The following is a 21,747-nucleotide window of genomic DNA, read 5'->3' as shown; positions in this document are numbered from 1 at the left end:
CAACCTCCGCCTCCCAGGTCCCGGTTCAAGCAATTCTCTCGCCTTAGCCTCCTGACTAGCTGGGATTACAGGCACGCGCCACCATGCCCAGCTAATTTTTTTGTATTTTTAGTAGAGACGGGGTTTCACTATGTTGGCCAGGCTGGTCTTGAACTCCTGACCTCGTGATCCGCCTGCCTCGGCCTCCCAAAGTGCTGGGATTACAGGCGTGAGCCACCGCGCCCAGCCTGGTGTTTTTCTTATATCCAGTTTGTTTTATTCATTAACTCAAAAAAGATTTATTGAGCCAGACATGGTAGTGCATGCCTATAGTCCCAGCTACTTGGGAAGCTGAGGTGGGAAGACCACTTGAGCCTGGGAGATAGAGGCTGCAGTGAGTCGTTATCATGCCACTGCTTCCAGCCTGGGTGACAGAGTGAGACCCTGTCTCAAAAAAAAAGAAAAAAAACAAAAACAACTTACTGAACATCTACTATGAACTGGATACCATCCTGTTTTGGTGGTGTGGTGTGGGAGTAGATAAACTGTAAACAGAATATGCAAGCAAAGTATATGCTATACTAGTGATCAGTGGTAAGCAGAAAAATAAAGCAGTGAAAGAGCATAAGAAGTATCAGGGCTGGGGAGCTGGCATTAAAAATTTAGGTAGGATGGCCAGGAAAGGCTGTAAGAGGAATGCAACTTTTGGACTTCCTGAAGGAAGTGAGGGAGTGGACCATGTGGATATCCGGAGGCAGAATATTCCAGGCAGATGGAACAGCACGTGCAAAGAGAACATGTATGCCTGGTGTGTTCCATGAACAGTGTGGCCAGAGCAGAGTGAGGGAGAGTAGTGGGAAATGGGGTGGAAGTACAGATGCTGCAGGGTCTTCGGCAGTCACCCCAAGTGAAATGGAGAGCCACTGAGAATGATGGGTTGAGACTAGACTGGAGGGCCAAGGGTGGGTCAGGGAGACCCAGCAGGAGGCTATCACTGTAATCCAGGTCAGAGATGATGCAACTCGGACCAGGGGGGTAGCAGCGGAAATCGAGAAAAGAAAGGGATTGGAGATGTATTTTTGACGTAGAATCAACCAGATGTCGGTCGCAGGTTGGATGTGGAGGACCAGTAAGGTCAAGGAAGAACTGAGTTTGGACACAGGAAGTAACAGAGGAGGAAAAAAAGAGTAGATTTTGGAAATATTTTGAAATTATTACTAGCTCCTCTGTGATCTGCTGATCAGAGTGTGGGGATTGTGTGGGATTTGAGAGAGAGGAGTCAGGAATGACACCAAGTGTTTGGCCTGAGCCATTGGAAGGATGGAGTTGCCATTTTCTGAGATGAGCCTGTAGGAAGAGCGAGTTTTTTGGGGAAAGATTAGGATATCAGTTTTGGAGAAGTTGAGTTTAACTGGCCTATTGGACATCCTTGTGGTGTTGCCAAGAAGGCAGCCTCCAGTGTAAAACGGAAACTGAAAACAGGTCAGTTCACACCAGCTCTGATTTGGTAGTGCTGCCTAAAGTGCTGTGTTGAGATTTTAAATGCCCATGTTCCTTTTCTTTTTTTTTTTTTTTTGAGATGGAGTCTTGCTCTGTTGCCCAGGCTGGAGTGCAGTGGCACAATCTCAGCTCACTGCAACCTCCACCTCCTGGGTTCAAGCGATTCTCCTTCCTCAGCCTCCTGAGTAGCTGGGATTACAGGCATGCGCCACCATGCCCAGCTAATTTTTTTTGTATTTTTAGTAGAGATGGAGTTTCACCATGTTGGTCAGGCTGGTCTCGATCTCCTGGCCTCGTGATCTGCCGGCCTCGGCCTCCCAAAGTGCTGGGATTACAGGTGTGAGCCACTGCACCCAGCCAATTTTTGTAGTTTTAGTAGAGATGGGGTTTTGCCATGTTGGCCAGGCTGGTCTTGAACTCCTGACTTCAGCTGATCCGCCTACCTCGGCCTCCCAAAGTGCTGGGATTACAGGCGTGAGCCACCGCGCCCAGCTGAAGAGTGCTCAATTTTTACTGACAGGAATGGACAAGCAAAGAGTTTTAAAGATTAATGTGAAATATTGTACAAATATTACAGATGCTCATAATAGTGACCTGGAATACTGTAAGCACTGAGATAGCGCCTTGATTCTCAAAGAAAAAAAACTAAATTATATGCAGTTTGGTTTAATGCGTTTTTTTTTTTTTTGAGACAGGTCTCTGTTACCCAGGGTGGAGTGCAGTAGTGCCATCTGGGCTCACTGCAATCTCCATCTCCCAGGTTCAAACAATTCTCCTGCCTCAGCCTCCTGAGTAGCTGGGACTACAAGCGTGTGCCACTGTGTTTGGCTAATTTTTATATATATTTTTTGGTAGAGATGGGGTTTTACTGTGTTGGCCAGGCTGGTCTCAAACTCCTGGCCTCAAGTGATCCGCCTGCCCCTGCCTCCCAATGTGCTAGGATTACAGGTGTGAGCCACCGTGCCTGGCCAACTTTGTGCTTTTAAGTCCCGCAATCACAACTAACTTTTTAAAAAAGGGTTCACCACGTGCCAGCCACTCTTCTATGTATTTTAAACAAATCAACCCATTTCTTCCTCACAACCACTCTTATAGGGGAGGTACTACTGTTATCACCATTTTTAGAAAAGGAAACTCAGGCACAGAGAGGTGGTTTAACTTAGCCAAAGTCACACAGTGAGGGAGTAGAGTGGCAGAGGGGTGTGGCTACAGGCCCTGGAGGGTCCTCTCCATACGCTAGACCATGTGTTTACCATTAGAAGCCAGGTCGGCCGGGGGTGGTGGCTCATGCCTGTAATCCCAGCACTTTGGGAGGCCGAGGCGGGCGGATCATGAGGTCAGGAGATCGAGACCATCCTAGCTAACACGGTGAAACCCCGTCTCTACTTAAAATACAAAAAATTAGCCAGGGGTGGCGGGCGCCTGTAGTCCCAGCTACTAGAGAGGCTGAGGCAGAAGAATGGCGTGAACCCGGGAAGCGGAGCTTGCAGTGAGCCGAGATCACGCCACTACACTCCAGCCTGGGCGACAGAGCAAGACTCAGTCTCAAAAAAAAAAAAAAAAAAAAAAATAGAAGCCAGGTCATCAGGATTTGCTAGAGATGCAATTCTAGGAGTAGAGCTCTTGCTGCTCAAACTTTTGCTTTTCTTAGAGGGGTTATGGATGCATGTTCATAACAGAAAGGGTACTCCTTGAGAAAGGGAATAATAATAATCATTTCAGAAACTACTATCTCTGAATGCTTGCTTTGTGCCAGGCACAGGTGAGACATTTTCTGCTCGTTTAGTTTTCAGAACATCATTATAGGGCTATTATATTATCCCCACTGGATAAAAGAGGAAACAGAGCCGGGCGCGTGGCTCACGCTTGTAATCCCAGCACTTTGGGAGGCTGAGGCGGGCGGATCACGAGGTGAGGAGATCGAGACCCCGGTGAAACCCCGTCTCTACTAAAAATACAAAAAAATTAGCCGGGCGTGGTGGCGGGCGCCTGTAGTCCCAGCTACTCGGAGAGGCTGAGGCAGGAGAATGGCGTGAACCCGGGAGGCGGAGCTTGCAGTGAGCCGAGATTGCGCCACTGCACTCCAGCCTGGGTGACAGAGCGAGACTCCGTCTCAAAAAAAAAAAAAAAAAGAGGAAACAGAGAGGTTCCAGTAATTCTCTCAAAGTCATAAGTTGGGGAGCCAGGTTTGAACTGAAAGCAGTTTCTTACTCCAGAACCCTGTTTACCACCCCTGTTCTCAGCCCCATGGCTCGCTTGGCTCTCCCCAGCATCTCAATGGGTCTGAAGGTAACTAAGCCATGGCATGTGGACTGTGGGGTGATGGGCCTCACCCATCACCTTGTTCAGCCTCTCACTTCTCAGATGCGGACTTTTTTTTTTGGAGATGGAGTTTCGCTCTTGTTGCCCTGGCTGGAGTGCAATGGCATGATCTCGGCTCACTGCAAACTCTGGCTCCGGGGTTCAAGTGATTCTCCTGCTCAGCCTCCGGAGTAGCTGGGATTACAGGCATCCACCACCACACCTGGCTAATTTTTAGTATTTTTAGTAGAGACGAGGTTTTACCATGTTGGCCAGGCTGGTCTCGAACTCCTGACCTCAGGTGATCCACCCGCCTTGGCCTCCCAAAGTGCTGGGATTACAGGTGTGAGCCACCATGCCTGGCCCAGATGGGGGTATTTTGATGATGAAGAGGAAGAGAAAGAAAATGTATCTTTCCTCCTAGGGGTTTCTTATTTGGCCTGTGACATTCCATTCCCACCCCTCCTCCAATCTGCCATTTTATTGACTTTTTCTAACTGGATGCACCTGGGTAGAAACTCCTCCTACTATTGGCCCTGGTCATTGCTTTGTCTTTAGTTTTCCTTTTAGAAAAACAAAAACAAAAACAAGAGAAACAAGAGGAGCCTCTATTTCTTTGAGGTAGAGGAAACTGGTGAACTTGTGCTGGTCCTGCACTGAGCTCACCTGCCTCCCCAGTGGCCAGTCCTTGGCCCTGAAAGTAGGGGATGATCTAGCTGTAGACATGGCTGTTCCATCCAGGGCGAGGCAGAAGTATCTCTCCTAAAGTCCTGCTTACCAGGAGCTCCCGTCCCCATACTGCAGGTTCACATCCAGTTTTCAGGACTAGTCAGTCTATGTGGCCCTCCCTCAATTAATAAATCAGCAACTAATTGGCCAGGTGCGGTGGCTCACGCCTGTAATCCCGGCACTTTAGGAGGCTGAGGCAGGCAGATCACTTGAGGTCAGGAGTTTGAGACCAGCCTGGCCAACATGGTGAAACCCTGTCTCTACTGAAAATAGAAAAATTAGCCGGGCATGGCAGTACGCACCTATAATCCCAGCTACTCGGGAAGCTGAGGCAGAAGAATCACTTGAAACCGGGAGGCGGAGGTTGCAGTAAACTGCACTCCAGCCTGGTGACAAGAGCAAAACTTCGTGTCAAAAAAACAAAGAAACAAAACCAAAAAACAAAGAAAAACACAAAAAACCCTTCTATTTGTTAAAGAAAAAAGAAAATCCACTCTGAACCAAAAGTTAGTAAAAACAATGAACTAAAATTTTGTTTTTGCAAAATGTATGATAACAAAATGTTAAGGAACGTCATGTGCCATCATGGTTCACTGCAGCCTTGAACTCCTGGGCTCAAGCGACCCTCCTGCTTCGGTCTCCCTAGTAGCTGGGACTACAGGCTTGTGCCACTGCACCCAGCTTATTTTTTTTTTTTTATTTTTTGTAGAGATAGGAGTCTTGTTTTGTTGTCCAGGCTGGTCTTCAACTCCTGGCTTCCAGTGATCCTCCTGCCTCAGCCTCCCAAAGTGCTGGGCTGATGGGACATTTTTATACATAGTGCCATGTTACTATAAATGAGAAGTTTTAAAAATACTAATTTTAAAAATTAATTTGTCAAGAATTTTTATAAACAAAGTTAAAAAAACAACAAAAAATATGAAAAGGGTTAATATCTTTGAGAGGTGATGAGCACTTATAAGTCAATAAGAGAAAACAAACGTCCCTATAAATGAATAAGCTAAGGACATGAATGGGTAATGTACATAAGAAATGTAAATGTCGGCCGGGCGCGGTGGCTCACGCTTGTAATCCCAGCACTTTGGGAGGCCGAGGCGGGCGGATCACGAGGTCAGGAGATCGAGACCACGGTGAAACCCCGTCTCTACTAAAAATACAAAAAATTAGCCGGGCGCGGTGGCGGGCGCCTGTAGTCCCAGCTACTCGGAGAGGCTGAGGCAGGAGAATGGCGTGAACCCAGGAGGCAGAGCTTGCAGTGAGCCGAGATTGCGCCACTGCACTCCAGAAAAAAAAAAAAAAAAAAAAAAAAAAAAAAAGAAATGTAAATGTCTAATAATATGCCAAAATAGATTTATTATTACTGATAAGCCACTTTCACTCTCTAGTTGGCAGAGTTGTTTTGAAAAATAGATATGTAATGATGGTGGAGAAGATTGGTTTAACTATTCAGCAGGAAAATTTGGCAATTAGAAGTGTATCAAAAGCCTTAGAATGTTTCATAACCTTAGATTGGGAAATTCCACTTCTAGAAATTAATTCACTTCTAGAAATAATCATGAGTGTGCACAAAGATATTACCACAAAAATATTTTACAGTATTGTCTAATAGAGAAGAACTAGAAATAATTTAAATTTCCACCAATACAGGTTTGCCAAAATACATTTTGTACATTCACCTAATGGTATACTATGTCCCCATTACAAATTATGTCCTAGAATATTTAATGGCATGGAAAAGTGTTAACAGTATTTTTTAATGAAAAAAGCTTACAAAACAGTTTGTGATGATTCCATTTAAAATGTGTGTTTATTCATAGAACAAAGATTAGAAAAATAAACATTGATAAGCCGGGCGCGGTGGCTCAAGCCTGTAATCCCAGCACTTTGGGAGGCTGAGGCGGGCGGATCACGAGGTCAGGAGATCGAGACCATCCTGGCTAACACGGTGAAACCCCGTCTCTACTAAAAACACACACAAAAAATTAGCCGGGCGTGTTGGCGGGCGCCTGTAGTCCCAGCTACTCGGGAGGCTGAGGCAGGAGAATGGCGTGAACCCAGGAGGTGGAGGTTGCGGTGAGCCGAGATTGCGCCACTGCACTCCAGCCTGGGGGACAGAGAAAGACTCCGTCTCAAAAAAAAAAAAAAAAAAAAAAAAGAAAAATAAACATTGATATATTAAAGGGTTATTTCATGGCAAATTGCAAATGATTATTTCCTTTTTTTGTGGCTTATTTGTATTTTTGAAGTTTTCTACAATGTAAAAGAATATTTTATGATATGAAAACTACAATACAATTTATAATATAAGAAAGAATAATTCGGCCGGGCACGGTGGCTCATGCCTGTAATCTCAGCACTTTTGGAGGCCAAGACCGGCGGATCACGAGGTCAGGAGTTCAAGACTAGCCTGGCCAACATAGTGAAACCCCATCTCTACGAAAAATACAAAAATTAGCCGGGCATGGTGGTGCGCGCCTGTAGTCCCAGCTACTCGGGAATTGCTTGAACCCGGGAGGTGGAGGTTGCAGTGAGCCCAGATCGCGCCACTGCACTCCGGCTTGAGCAACAGAGTGAGACTTCGTCTAAAACAAAAATAATAATAATAATAATTAACAGAAAATGGTTAGACACTTCCTTAGTGTCTCCTAAATCAGGAGGACCCCAGTAGGGCAGGGATCCTCATGGCCTCCTCCCATTTGGAGCATTATTGGAGGTCTTTTGTCTGCCTCTTCGTCAAGTGGAATCCAGCTTCCGGTAAAACTACAAAGTAACCAAAAGCTTGGGAGGTAGAAGAAATGCAACCGGTAGATCTCACAGAGTCTGTGCAAGAAACTGATTCAGTGAGAATCTAGTTTCTCCGTCCACAGTTTCTCCAAACAGAAACTAAGGCCGACTTTAGGGGCTTGTCCAAAGCTAGGCAAGCAACTTAACAAGGTGGGGCCATGATTCCATGGCCTTTCCGTTCTGTTATATGCTGATTTAGACTAAAGCTCTCATACTTTAAAGTGCACAGAAATCTAGTTAAAATGCAGATTCTGATTCAGGTTAGGGGTGGGCCTGAAAGTCTGCATTTCTAACCAGCTCCCAGGCGATGACCATGCACGGAACAGGTCTGGGATCACAGTTTAACTTGCAATGATGTAGAGCACAGAATCTGGAGCAAGAAGGCCAGCTTCCCAATCCTAGCTCTGCCACGGACCAACCGAATGACAGTTGCCTCGGTTTCCGAGTTCTCGTGAAGATGTAGTGAGTCATTCCATCGTGAGGCTTTCGAGCAGCGTTCACTAAGAACTAGCTCTAAGATTATTTATCGCATTCCTTAGAGCAAGCAGCCGCTGAAGTAGGGTTTGACGAATGAATAAGTGAATGAATGACCTTTGGAGAAAAATTCTTTCCTGGGTGACTAGAGTCCGAGAAGCAAAATGGGAGGGCCCGTGGGTAGGTAGGAGGCCCACCTCCTAGAAAGTTCTCTGCACCCGGTGGTCCAGAGGGCCTGGAGTGCCCGGAAGCCGGCCGGCTTGCGCTCAGCGGCCCAATGGGGCCGCGGGAGGGAGGGGAGAGCGCCCAGCCAACCCTTTCCGTCCGGGGCGCCGCAGCCCCGCCCCTCGGAGCGTTGCGACGTCCGAGCATTCCACGGTTGCTACATCGTCGCGAGGGGCGGGGCGCCTGTCAGGGAAGCGGCGCGCGCGCGGGCGGCGGGCGGGCTGGGGATCCGCCGCGCAGTGCCAGCGCCAGCGCCAGCGCCAGACCCGCGCCCCGCGCTCTCCGGCCCGTCGCCTGCCTTGGGACTCGCGAGCCCTCACTCCCGCCCTGCCTGTGCGCTGCCCGAGTATGGAGCTGCTGTGTTGCGAAGGCACCCGGCACGCGCCCCGGGCCGGGCCGGACCCGCGGCTGCTGGGGGACCAGCGTGTCCTGCAGAGCCTGCTCCGCCTGGAGGAGCGCTACGTACCCCGCGCCTCCTACTTCCAGTGCGTGCAGCGGGAGATCAAGCCGCACATGCGGAAGATGCTGGCTTACTGGATGCTGGAGGTACCGCCCGGACGCGTCCCCCTCCCCCACCGTTCCCGGGTCTGGACACACCGGGGCCGCCCTGTCGGGACATCCCGGTCCCCACAGCAATCTGCAGGATGCTTCGAGGCTAAGACTCCCGAGGCCTGGCCTTTCACTAGGGCACCCACGCCAGCTGCCTCCCTTGCTTTCCCGAGCCCTAATCGGCTCCTCCCGACAGTGACTGCCAGTCACTTGGCACCCTAACTGTGCCTCTCTTCGGGCCGAGAAAACGGGACCAAGGACACTCTCTCCCCTTCGGCTTCTCACAGCGTCTCCCGCTTCCCTCCCCCTCCCGGCCTTCTCCGGAGAGCGCGCCTGGAAAACCCTGGGCTCGGCCGCCCCCGCCCGGGAGCCGGTTCCTGTGTCTTTCGCGGGGTTCTGGCGGGGAAGGCGATGGGGGTGGCGCGCGCCCTGTTCCGGCCGACAGGGAAATGAAAAGTGCGGGAGGCAGCGGCAGGAGCCTCCTCCCTTCCCCTCGGGTGTGTACAGTGGTGGCGGTGATGGGGGTGAGGTCCCAGCTCTCTGGCTACCATGGGTGACCCTTGCGTCCCACTTCCCCTCGCTGTGGGGGAGGGGAGTCTTCGTTTGGAATCCTCCGTGAGCAAGGGCTCCTTGGCTTTACCACCCACCCTCCCAAGGGGAGAGGGGAGGAGGCCGCGCAGAGGAAGTGGGGGGCGTCACCTTGGGGAGGGCGCATCCTCCTCCTTTATTGGTCCTTGTCTCTGTAAGTAGCTTACCCTCTTTCCCGTTTTTGCTCCCTATCACACCTCACTTCATCACTCCCACCCCCCGCTGCTGTGTTCCCCACGCTCCGGCCCCAGCAGTGATTGTGCGTCCTCCCCCAGGTATGTGAGGAGCAGCGCTGTGAGGAGGAAGTCTTCCCCCTGGCCATGAACTACCTGGATCGCTACCTGTCCTGCGTCCCCACCCGAAAGGCGCAGCTGCAGCTCCTGGGTGCGGTCTGCATGCTGCTGGCCTCCAAGCTGCGCGAGACCACGCCCCTGACCATCGAAAAACTGTGCATCTACACCGACCACGCTGTCTCTCCCCGCCAGTTGCGGGTGCGTGTGTAACTCCCCCCACCCCCGACACGTATTCTCTCCCCACTTTCCAGGAAAAGGAAAGCTTGAGATATCAGAGGCTTTCTGCCCCCTGGAGAGGAAGCAAGGCGATCAGAACCTTTGGGAAAGGAATTGGGGTGGAACAAACGATGGGGCATTGTGGTGTGATGGTTAGTATCACTCCCTCCCAGGCTTGAGCTGCAGGCAGGCATTAAACTCCCTCCTCCTGACCTCCAGGGGATGCCACTCCTTCCTGGTCTTTCCCCCAGATAGCAACAAGTCAAACTGCATGTCTACACTCACTAGTACTTTGCCTCTGGGTTTACGCAGCCACCATGAGTTATTTATTGGCAGCAGAAGGGCATGCCTGCACACCCCCACTGGAGTAGGGGAGTGGAATGTGCTTCATGTGGGGGAGGGGGTTTTGCCTTGGTTGAGTCTTTATCCTCATGTGGACTTTGTGATAGAAAAGCCTCCCAGAGCCAATTAAAGCCAGGCCCTGATTGCTTTAAGGAAGGGCTGATGTATTTCATCCCACCTTCTTTGCTTCCTCTTATATCCCGGAAGAAACAGCTTCTTCCTAATCCTTCCCCGTCCTCATTCTGAGGAACTGGAGCAGCTGCTTTGGGCCTGGTGGAAACAGCTCCCTCTTCCCCCCTTAGCCCAAGGCCCAAGCTGAGGGACAGACAGGGAGGTGAGCTGCAGCTGCTTCCGATGTGATAATGGTGCCCCCTCCCCTGGCCCGCCCTCTCTGACCAAGGTCTTTCATAACCCTGTGGGGAGCTGCTGTCACTCCTGTGGTTTGGGAAGTGGCTCCCTGGGCCTCTTGCTGGAAACTTGGGCTGGGCTCAGGCCGGGCAGGAAAGTCACCGGTTCTGTCCCGCCTCAGAAGGAGCCTGGGGAGAAGGCGGGGGAGCTGCTGGATCTGGAAGAGGTTATTTAGGACATGCAGATTGTCTCCTAGGGGGGCTGGGGGAGAGGGTGGGTGAGCTGGCACCTTCCTCCACCTTGCTCTGTGGCGGGCCAAGTCTTCTGCTGACCCTGAGAGGAGTCTCCGGGCCCCATCTCCCAGGGAGGAGGGCAGCAAGCAGGCTGCTGTGATTGGCTGGCAGGGAAGCCAGGGTACTGGGGCCCCCGACTGCTGTGAGTCGAGGAACAGGATTCCTCTTCCTGCCAAGTAGCTCAGAGATGGGAGTAGGAGGCCAGAGTTGGGAATCCAGGAGGCTCCACAGCTCTTTGTGATGAATCTGGTAGTTTTTGGCAAGTCTGAAGGTGGAGCTAGTTTCCAGGGCCAGAGAGCAAGATGTTTTTGGAGGGGTTGGGGCTGGAAGGTAGAAGGGGAACTTCCTTTTTGTGAAAAGATGGAGGTGGTTTGTGTGCCCACGTATGAGGGTTTTTCAGTACAGGCAAAAAGTACTCTTCCCTCTGCCTGAGCTGGGGGTGGAGTGCCCAGAAGACTTCCTAGAAGGTCAAGGTTGGAAGGGACCTCTGAGAACTCCAGTTGGTCCAAATCCGTGTACAGCAGAGGAGGCTGAGGCCCAAGGAAGGAGGGAAAGGTCCTGCCTCAGCATCGCACTGAGCAGATGAGTGTAGAACCTGGGTCTTCTAGCTAGAGCAGGTTGCCTTAAAAGTCAGGGATGTGATGGCCGCTGCCACCCACTGAAGCTAAGCACTTCCAGGGGTGTGTTCTCTACCAATTAACACTGGGATTCTCTGGTTGCCTGGATATGGGGAAGGGTGGCCACCTTCCCTCAGACACGACCCCTTGCCTCCCCATAGGGAGAGTCCCACCCCCAGTTGCCTTCCAGATGCTTCCTTAAAAGCTGGGTCCCTTCTGTTTACTGCTGAGTTAGGAGTTGGCTCCTGGGACATGCACTAGGGGTAGCATTGTAATTTCTCTGCCTCACTTCTGGCTCCAGGCCAGGCTGTTTACTCTGGGGCTCTGTGAGGGTACGGGTTGATTTGAGAGGCTGACACCTAAGCTGGGGCCAAGAGAGAGACAGCTGTGGCTGGGGCCTGGAAGAGGTTGGGTGGGGTTGCCATTTCTGCCTCAAGGAGTCAAACCCACAAGTTCCTTCCTGAGATAAAACAATTAAGAAATCCTCATGTGTGCAACTCAGAAATGGGGCCAGGTCTGGGAACCCATGATGAGTGGACTGGGGTGGAGCTCCCAACCTTCTCCTGAGACCTAGTACTGGCAGGTAGGCTTGGGTAGGTGAGGATAGGGCTTGATCCCTCAGGAATCATTTGGAGCCATCCTGTCTGGCTTGGCCTCCACCTATCCTCCTCAAAGTCAAGTGGCATGGGGCGCTATGGGTTCCAGCTAAAGGGGGTGGGGTGGGGTGCTATACCTCAGGACCCATCCCTGATATCCTACCAAGGGGATGTGGCTTGGGTTGGGCAATCTCCCCTTTGAAGAACCTCAGAAAAGGTTCAGTGGCTGTCACTGGAGGAGTCATACTCCCTTCTGTTGATTCAAGAAGTGTGGACTTGGCTGGGATGCAGAGTTGCAGGGGAAGCTAGTGGCGATCTCCCCTTTCACAAATCCTTGGGGTTGAGAGAGTCTTTCTGCTTCATCCCAGAGTAGACTCCAGTTCATGGTGATGCTGTGGTGTCTGCGGCTTCCGTCTTTCAGCCCTGGCTGGAGAAATCCTCAGAGCCCTGAATGAAGTCAGGAGAAGGCCTGGATTATTGGCCCCTTAAACATAACCAGACAGGATTAAAAGGGATAATCCATGTAAAGCATGTTGTCCTGGCACCTAGTAAATGATCAGTAAGTGCTCAAAGCACAAGCCCCCTCCTCTTCCCTGCCTTGAACTCCATGGTGCCCGGCTTTAAAATCAGAAACAGAACTGGGGTCTTGGGCTTTAAAAGTTTGATGGGCTTCCCTGCCTGAGACTTTGAGACTTCTGCTTTACTCCCTCCTCTTCCCTTCTCCAGCCACTGATCCCACCCTTTCCCCCCTTTTCCAGGACTGGGAGGTGCTGGTCCTCGGGAAGCTCAAGTGGGACCTGGCTGCTGTGATTGCACATGATTTCCTGGCCCTCATTCTGCACCGGCTCTCTCTACCCCGTGACCGACAGGCCTTGGTCAAAAAGCACGCCCAGACCTTTTTGGCCCTCTGTGCTACAGGTAAGAGCCCTGTGCACATTTTTGCCAAATTGGAAAAATCAGAAGACTTATAAGGGTGAGAGGTAACTAGAAGATTCTGGTTTATACTGTCAAAATTCATTTGTGAAAATTACACCCCCAGCTGGGCGCGGTGGCTCACGCTTGTAATCCCAGCACTTTGGGAGGCCGAGGCGGGCGGATCACGAGGTCAGGAGATCGAGACCACAGTGAAACCCCGTCTCTACTAAAAATACAAAAAAATTAGCCGGGCGTGGTGGCGGGCGCCTGTAGTCCCAGCTACTCGGAGAGGCTGAGGCAGGAGAATGGCGTGAACCCAGGAGGCGGAGCTTGCAGTGAGCCGAGATTGCGCCACTGCACTCCAGCCTGGGTGACAGAGCGAGACTCCGTCTCAAAAAAAAAAAAAAAAAAAAGAAAATTACACCCCCTCTGAGCCCCCAGTCTCAATACAGAAAAGCAGGTTATAATCAGCTATATGGGATCTCAGACCCCTCCAGTTTGTAGGGAGGACACTGAGGGTATAGAGAGAAGTGACTTGCCCAAGGTCTCACAGTAAACAGGTTGGGAACAGAACCCCAGTCTCTTGGCCCTAGTTGTGTTCCCACACTAGGGAGTGTCTTGTCTATTCCTGGGAGCTATGGAAACTGGCAGTTGGTCCTGATCTCTAGGAAAGATACTCTTTCCTGTCTTCCTCCCTTGCTGATAGCTTGCCCTACCCACTGCTGGAGTTTTCTAGCATGTCCTCTGCTCTACTCATGCTGCCTGGCACTTTCCAAGGAGTCGGAAGTCCATGCTGGCCGTTATCCTTCAGGTTTCCTTATCTCATGGTTCCCTTTCCTCCTCTCCAAGATTATACCTTTGCCATGTACCCGCCATCCATGATCGCCACGGGCAGCATTGGGGCTGCAGTGCAAGGCCTGGGAGCCTGCTCCATGTCCGGGGATGAGCTCACAGAGCTGCTGGCAGGGATCACTGGCACTGAAGTGGTGAGTGCTGGGCAGCTGGGCAGCAGCCTCTCCATTCATAAAGTAGTGCTATGCCCGGAGCGTCCAGTAGAGGGAAACCTCCAACCCCAACCTGGTCCCAAGTCCTGGTTTCACAACCTTGGGGCTTTGTGGCTTTTTATCTCCTGCCTTGGTCTGGGGAAGAGCAAGTATCTTGGGTGGGGTGAAGGGCACTGGCCCTAGGGGCTCTTTTCTTGCCAAGTGGTGTGCTGGAGTGGGGGTGGGGGATTTGGTGTCAGATGCAGGGCTGCTCTCACACTCCCATGCCACATCCTCTTGCTAGTTTCTGAGAACTGAAGAGTGATTCCTGGGGCTGGGCTGTGGCCTGACCTCCCCAGACTTCCCCATGTGTTGGGAGCTGTCCTTCTCCTGCACCTGCTGCCAGATGCTATGGGGGGAGTGTTCGCTCCTCACTCTTCTCCCATGTTCCCAGGACTGCCTGCGGGCCTGTCAGGAGCAGATCGAAGTTGCACTCAGGGAGAGCCTCAGGGAAGCCGCTCAGACCAGCTCCAGCCAAGCACCCAAAGCCCCCCGGGGCTCCAGCAGCCAAGGGCCCAGCCAGACCAGCACTCCTACAGATGTCACAGCCATACACCTGTAGCCCTGGAGAGGTCCTCTGGAGTGGCCACTAAGCAGAGGAGGGGCCGCTGCCACCCACCTCCCTGCCTCCAGGAACCATACTATATCTAAGCCTGAAGGGGCGTGTGTTCCCCCTTCACAAAGCCCAAGGGGTCTGGTCCTACCCATCCCCGCGGTGTGCACTAAGGGGCCCGGCCAGCCATGTCTGCATTTCGGTGGCTAGTCAAGCTCCTCCTCCCTGCATCTGACCAGCAGCGCCTTTCCCAACTCTAGCTGGGGGTGGGCCAGGCTGATGGGACAGAATTGGATACATGCACCAGCATTCCTTTTGAACGCCCCGCCACCCCTGGGGGCTCTCATGTTTTCAACTGCCAAAATGCTCTAGTGCCTTCTAAAGGTGTTGTCCCTTCTAGGGTTATTGCATTTGGATTGGGGTCCCTCTGAAATTTCATGCATGATAGACACGTATGAGGGGGAATAGTCTAGATGGCTCCTCTCAGTACTTTGGAGGCCCCTATATAATCCGTGCTGACAGCTGCTCCTAGAGGGAGGGGCTTAGGCCTCAGCCAGAGAAGCTACAAATTCCTCTTTGCTTTGCTTTCTGCTCAGCTTCTCCTGTGTGATTGACAGCTTTGCTGCTGAAGGCTCATTTTAATTTATTAATTGCTTTGAGCACAACTGTAAGAGGACGTCATGGGGTCCTGGCCATCCGACAAGTAGTGGTAACCCTGGTGGTTGCTGTTTCCCTCCCTTCTGCTACTGGCAAAAGGATCTTTGTGGCCGAGGAGCTGCTACAGCCTGGGGTGGGGTCATGCCCTCCTCTCCCATTGTCCCTCTGCCCCATCCTCCAGCAGGGAAAAATGCAGCAGGGATGCCCTGGAGGTGGCTGAGCCCGTCTAGAGAGGGAGGCAAGCCCTGTTGACACAGGTCTTTCCTAAGGCTGCAAGGTTTAGGCTGGTGGCCCAGGACCATCATCCTACTGTAATAAAGATTGTGAAATAAAACTGGTTTTGGCTTCTTGGATTGGTGTGTGGGTAAGTCTATTTCTGGACTGTATGAGGTAAGGAGGTGGAAGTCAATGGTCTAAAGCAGGGATCATTGAGCCTTTTCTGTAAAGGGCTGGATATTTAGGCTTTGTGGGGTATATGGTCTCTGATCCAAATATAGTCAGTTCTGCTTTATAATGTGACCTATGCGTTCCTAAAAATCGCTATGCCATGCAAAATCGCACGATAAGAACCACGGGCCTCATGGGAAAAATGGGGCTTGAAGCACAACACTCAAATGAGTGACACATTTAAAAAAAAAAGGATAGCTTGGTTTTTACATATGTCAAATGGCTGAGAAATAAATAAATATCACAATAAATATGGCCTTTTATCTTGAAGACATGCACTTTGCTTTTGGAAGTGGATGTTGGAAGGGTTGCTCAACACAAGTGGGGAGCTGAGTGAGGTAGCTGGTACATGTTTAGGTGTGAGTTTTGTGTACTAGTTAGGCTTGGTTCAGCTAGGTACAGTTTCCTATATTCACCTCATGTTTCTCGAGGATGAAATCACACACAAGCAAACTTGAAGTTTGCGTTATGATCAACCTGTTCCCAAATATATTAAATGGGTTGGAACAAATGCGCAATTTCGAAAGCAAATAACAAGGGTTATAGCAGGATTACACTTAAACTCTGCTGTTGTAGCACAAAAGCAGCCACAGAAAACATGTAAATGGGTGAGCATGGCTGTTCCAACAAAACTATTTATGGATGCTGAAACTGGAATTTCATGTAATTCCTATCACAAAATACTGTTGTTTTAATTTTTTTCCCCACTTAAAAATGGAAAAATTATTCCTAGCTCATGGGCCACACAAAAATGGGCACTTGGGCTGGGTGCGGTGGCTCATGCCTGTAATCCCAGCACTTTGGGAGGCTGAGGCGGATGGATCACCTGAGGTCAGGAGTTTGAGACCAGCCTGGCCAACCTGGTGAAACCCCATCTCTACCCCGTCTCTACTAAAAATAGAAAAATTAGCCAGGCGTGGTGGCACGCACCTGTAGTCCCAGCTACTCAGGAGGCTGAGGCAGGAGAATCTCTTGAACCCCGGAGGCGGAGGTTGCAGCGAGCCGAGATCACGCCACTGTACTCCAGCCTGGGTGACACAGCAAGACTCCGTCTCAAAAAACAAATCAAGAAAAAAAGGGGCACCTGGCCCTAGTTTACTAGTCACTAGTCTACAGCTTTCATTGGCTGAAAAGCCAGAAAGAGAGCCTGTTTGACGCTAGCTCTGATCTAACCATTCTTGGGCCCAGCCTTATTCTCTGGCCTTTCTTGACTTTATCTCTGCTTTCCCCAAGGAGTTTTCTCTTGTAGTCCTTTCATCCACTGCTGAGACACGACCATCTTTGGACAACCTGCTCCTGGCTGCTGTAGCCTGCGGTGGGGCAAGGCAGAGGATGTGTCCCCTGGGGGCTAAGAAGGTGAGTGCAGCCTGGAGAAACAAGCTTGGAGATCAAGGGAGGTGGGTCCTATATAAACGGGACAAGAATGTCCTCCGTCCTCCAGATACTAACAGGAGTAATGCCCACCTCCATTGACCACACCAAACACAGAGGTTCAATAAATATCTGCCTTTGCCTTTATCCACAGTGACCTGACACAATAGCCATAGCAAAAGTACTCACACCAAGCCCCAGCTAGGGACTGAGAATGCTAGCATATGGTTTCTCAAGTCGGCTCTCAGAACTAAACAGGGATAAAGGCCTAGAATGGAAGAGGGAACCAGCTAGACCCTCAGTCCTTCCTGTCCTGGACTGGGAGCCACGGATGTCCCTGTGATCTGTCACTGCCCTGATCTGGGTCTTCAGCCATTAAGGCTCAGTGTCACCTTCAGTCACCAACGGGGGTCTTGGTGTCCTTCCAAACCCCTTTGGCCAGGACAGCTGACTGCTTTCCTCACTCCATGGTGATGGGAACATCTTCCACATCTCGGGGGACTGCGCTCTGAAGCTCACGCCTGATTTCGGGGGATAGCTGTGGATGGGGCTGCAGCCGGAGCATTTCTAAGAGGGCCTCTTTCTGGTCTGTGGCCAAGTCGGCCTTGTAGCGCTGGACCAAAGTCAGGAGGCACTGGTGCCAGAGCACAGGCAGTTCACGCTTCTCTGTCCGGAACCCCAGGAAGTGGAAGACTAGGGCATCCAGCACCCGGTAAGGCAGTGCATACTTCTTATCCAGCAGCAGTCGCAGGAAGATGCTGTTGGCACCGCTGTATTCCATCTCAGCAATTTTCAGCATGGCCGCACTAGTGGGAAAGGGAGGTGGGGTAGAGTTAGCGGGGAAAACATTGGAAGAAGGATCCTACTTCTCTCTCTATGATTTCCCCCTTTTTTTTCCCCCTCTGCTGGCCCTTACACTATGGTATTCCCCAGGGACCTTCTCACCTACCCAGTCATATTATACTCCCTTGACTTCAGTCACCATCTCTACAGGGATCCACCCAAATCTCTACCTCTAGCATAGACTGCTTGTTTCAGTACCCAACTAGAGTATGTTCCAAACATCTCAACGTCTCCACCCTAACTACTTTCTTCCTGTGTTTCCTACTCATTTGTTTATCTATTTACTGAGAACTTACTTTATACCAGGCACTCGGGCCCTGTTGTTGCAGAACTTACAGTTAGGGGGATAATGATACACCTACTCATTTGGCTTAAACAAGCACAAACCCAAGGCTATCCTTAGCTCCTTCTCTACTCTGCCCATCCCCAAGTCCTGGCAATTCCACTATCTGGATATCCACTGACCAGCCCCCCTCCACTCCCAGCAGTGCTACCTGGAGTGCAACACAGGGATGGAGCACTTGGTGATGATGCTACCCACAATGATGGCTTCCCGGAGGGTACAAGTGCCAGACTCGCACAGTGGAATCAGGATCCCTAGGGAGAGTCAAAGGGCAGTCACTATGAGCCCAGGATGAGAAAAAGGAGTTACAGCAGGAGGCATTCCCACCCAGCCCAGGGACAGCTAGCAATTTCCCACACCAGGCCTGCTGTGTTCCCCATAGAAGCTCCAGCCCTTCCCTTTCTTCCGTGCCTCTGGGATCCCACCTTTGAACCAGGCTCCAGGTTTGAAGAGGGCCTTCTTGACAGCCATGTAGAGATGGAAGTTGAGTCGTTTGTATTCAGCAATGTCATCTCGTACTCGAGGGAGCAGGACAAGGTTGTAGAAGCGCTGGGCCATGCGTTCCTTCAGGTTAGAGGCAAAAATCCTAGTGGGAGTTAAGCGGGGGAAGTTTCCAAGTCACACGATAGTCTGGACCCAGCCCATTAGATATCACCATGGATAGTGCATACAAGAGGTTTTCTTTTTTTTTTTTTTTTGAGACGGAGTCTCGCTCTGTTGCCCAGGCTGGAGTGCAGTGGCGCGATCTCGGCTCACTGCAAGCTCCGCCTCCCGGGTTCACGCCATTCTCCTGCCTCAGCCTCTTCGAGTAGCTGGGACTACAGGCGCCCACCACCATGCCCGGCTAATTTTTTTGTATTTTTAGTAGAGACGGGGTTTCACCGTGGTCTCGATCTCCTGACCTTGTGGTCTGCCCGCCTCGGCCCCCCAAAGTGCTGGGATTACAAGCGTGAGCCACCGCGCCAGACCCAAGAGGTTTTCACGTAAAATATGGGACCTTTCTTTCAGTGGGGGATGTGTGGGAGCTGTGTGCATGCAACACCCATCAGCTTAGAGAAAGAATAGGAGGGGCAATGAGATATACCCAAATGGGGAGCGCCATCTGTCTGTGGGAGAGCCAGAGCTCATGCAAACTGATGGCTACTCAGCTACTCTCCTTCCTCTTGCTATCACAGCTCCCCTCGATTCCGCTATCACTAGGGCCCTGAGCAGTCACAGACTTCTGAGGGTCCTGCTACAGGGTTGTATCCCAGTGGCTATAAAAGCCTCTCCCCTAGAAATTCATCACAGAGGGTTGTATCCCAGTAGTTATAAAAGCCTCGCCCCTAGAAATTCATCACGGAGGGTTCCTAACTGGCTAACTGGTCTTGGCCCCAAAAAATGACACAGGAAAAGCTAGAAAAATGATGCTATAAAGTAGCACAGAGAGGGCCCTGGGGCAAAGCTCAAATGCCCTGGGGCCAGAGGCAAGGAAAGCCTGTCCGTCCCAAGCCCAGCCTGCACCTATAGACCCAAGGCCCCCGAGCCCCCAGCTACTCTACCTGGTGGCTTGGTACATGGCGGCTGCAGTCCAGGCCTCTGGCTCTGTGACGTAGAGGATTTGCTCCCAGTTGGAGAGTGCAGGGATGATCTTAAATGCCTTGGGCAGTTTTCCACTGCGGTACTTAGATAATACCTAGGGATGAGGGAGGTAAAACAATCATCGTCATCCACATATGGCAAGCTTGCTGTGGGCTAGGAACTTGTCTGGGTGCTTTTAATATATTAACTCATTGCATCCCCACAATAACCTATAAGGAGGTGCCATTATTATGCTCGTTTTATAGATGACCAGTGAGAGTTCCAGTAACCGACCCAAGGATGCCAAGTCATTTACAGGCAGAGCAGGAATCTGAACCCACACACTCTGCCTCTTAAGTCTGTTTTCTACTCCCATGACTTCTTTAGTATGAGATGCGGGCAAAAGGCAAAAAAGCCTGTGGTGGGAGCCCACAGCCCCCAAAGGGGTCTTCCACCATGTCTCCCCTCTCAGCTCTTACCTCCCGGACCCCCCTGTACACTTCTAGGACCCGGGGGTCCAGCTGGGGCATAGGGAAGCCCGACACCTCTGACATGACTGTCTCAACCTCTGTCTGCTTCTCAGTCAGCTTCTCCATGATGACGTCAGCCAGGGTGCGCCTAAGAGGGGAAATGCCAAGCGGAGGGGAGAGAGGAGGGAAGGAGCACTGTAGTCACTGTCCAGGAAGCTCCAGACTCCCCACAGTCCCTGTGAGCACCGCCATACTGCAGTCCTGCTGGGATATGCAGCTTAGAGTTCTCTCTCTGTGCCCATTCATCCACCACAGACAGAATCACTGCAGGGTGCAAAGGAACTGAAAGTCATTCCATTTAGGACAAAGCTGGCAGTTGTATGGAGGTTATTATGAACCTCAATTCTGAAGTCAGTCTGCCCAGGTTCAAATCCTGGCTCACCCACTCCCTGTATGATCTTGGGCATGTTACTTTACGTCTCTATGCCTCTGTTTCCTCATTTGTAAAATAGGGATAATAACGGTACCCACCAAAAAAGATTAATGGAAGGATGAAATAAGTTAATGTCTGTTCATTACTTGGAACGGCGAGTACACGGCAAGTGTATCTGCGGAAATATTTCTAAGACTGATTATATTCTTTTCAGCCTCCTTAAACAGAGTATTGTTGGGTATAGCAAACATAATCTTAATGATTCAGAATTAGCATCACCTTGAGCTGTCATATAATACTAGCATCTTCAGAGGCTGCTGAAGTGTATTTATTTATTTTTTTTGAGAGACAATCTAGCTCTGTTGCACAGGTTGGCATGCAGTGGCACCATCACGGCTCACTGCAGCCTCTATCTCTCTGGCTCAAGCGACCTTCCCGCCTCAATCTCTCGAATAGCTGGGACCACAGGCACATAGCAAGAGGCCCAGCTAGTTTTTTATTCTTCTGTAGAGATGGGGTCTCCCCATGTTGCCCAGGCTGGTCTCACACTCCTGGGCTCCTGCCTTGGCATCCCAAAGTGCTGAGATTACAGGTCTGGACCACCATGCCCAGACTTAAATGTATTTAAAGCTGCTTCTCAGTTGGGCGCAATGGCTCACGCTTGTAATCCCAGTACTTTGGGAGGCTGAGGGAGGTGGATCACGTGAGGTCAGGAGTTTGAGACCAGCCTGGCTAACATGGTGAAACCCCGTCTCTACTAATAAAACAAAAATTAGCCAGGTGTGGTGGTGCGTGCCTGTAATCCCAGCTACTGGAGAGGTTGAGGTTGCAGTGAGCTGAGATCACGCTACTGCCCTCCAGCGTGGATGAGAGTGAGATCCTGTCACAAAACAAAACAAAAAACAAACTGCTCCTCTTTTCTGAGGTCCTACTCAATGCTAGGCACTGAGTTTGGAACTTTTCAGTCCTAGAGTCAGTGCAACACTTATAGGACACGGAAACCTATGCAGACATGGGAACTGGGCCTCAGGTTAATAACTCACCCAAGGCCTCACAGCTGTCAGGTGGGGGGTAAGAGTCAAACTCAGGTTTTGACAGTCTTAAGTTAAGGTGCTTTATAGTACCTTATAATGTGCCCCCAAACTAAATGGCCTCTGACTGTTGAATTCATGTGGATCTAGGCTTTCTTTCTGAAGATGCCAGCTATCATTTCTTACAACTGCCAGGAGTTCTGATTACTTCAAAGAGCTTATCTACTCTATTTACTACAAGCTGGAA

General features: G+C 50.9%; 2 protein-coding genes across 4 annotated transcripts in view; one reads left to right on the top strand and one right to left on the bottom strand.

Moving 5' to 3' along the window:
- Positions 1-15,336, top strand: part of CCND3 (cyclin D3) — a 114,307-nt gene extending 98,971 nt beyond the window's left edge. Inside the window, exons 1-5 of one of the 2 annotated variants that reach the window (XM_032141051.2) lie at positions 8,162-8,538; positions 9,405-9,620; positions 12,593-12,752; positions 13,599-13,735; positions 14,187-15,336. In XM_032141051.2, coding sequence (XP_031996942.1) covers positions 8,341-8,538; positions 9,405-9,620; positions 12,593-12,752; positions 13,599-13,735; positions 14,187-14,354 — 879 coding nt within the window. In that variant the 5' untranslated portion in view covers positions 8,162-8,340 and the 3' untranslated portion in view covers positions 14,355-15,336. Of the gene's footprint in view, positions 1-8,161; positions 8,539-9,404; positions 9,621-12,592; positions 12,753-13,598; positions 13,736-14,186 lie in introns of those variants that run through there. The other variant, XM_032141052.2, reaches the window with a different exon arrangement.
- A 351-nt stretch (positions 15,337-15,687) lies between these two features.
- The window catches only part of BYSL (bystin like), a 26,919-nt gene continuing 20,859 nt past the window's right edge, over positions 15,688-21,747 (bottom strand). For both annotated transcript variants that reach the window (XM_058432208.1, XM_032141049.2), the window contains exons 3-7: positions 20,046-20,184; positions 19,548-19,681; positions 18,432-18,592; positions 18,158-18,260; positions 15,688-17,626 (exon numbers count right to left, since the gene is read on the bottom strand). In XM_058432208.1, the coding sequence (XP_058288191.1) occupies positions 17,281-17,626; positions 18,158-18,260; positions 18,432-18,592; positions 19,548-19,681; positions 20,046-20,184 (883 nt within the window). In that variant the 3' untranslated portion in view covers positions 15,688-17,280. The remainder of the gene's footprint in view (positions 17,627-18,157; positions 18,261-18,431; positions 18,593-19,547; positions 19,682-20,045; positions 20,185-21,747) is intronic.

This window comes from Hylobates moloch, unplaced genomic scaffold, assembly GCF_009828535.3.
Source record: "Hylobates moloch isolate HMO894 unplaced genomic scaffold, HMol_V3 SCAFFOLD_20, whole genome shotgun sequence".
Lineage (NCBI taxonomy): Eukaryota > Metazoa > Chordata > Mammalia > Primates > Hylobatidae > Hylobates > Hylobates moloch.
The sequence above is the reverse complement of the archived record's forward strand: the minus strand, read 5'-3'. Positions and strand labels throughout refer to the sequence as shown.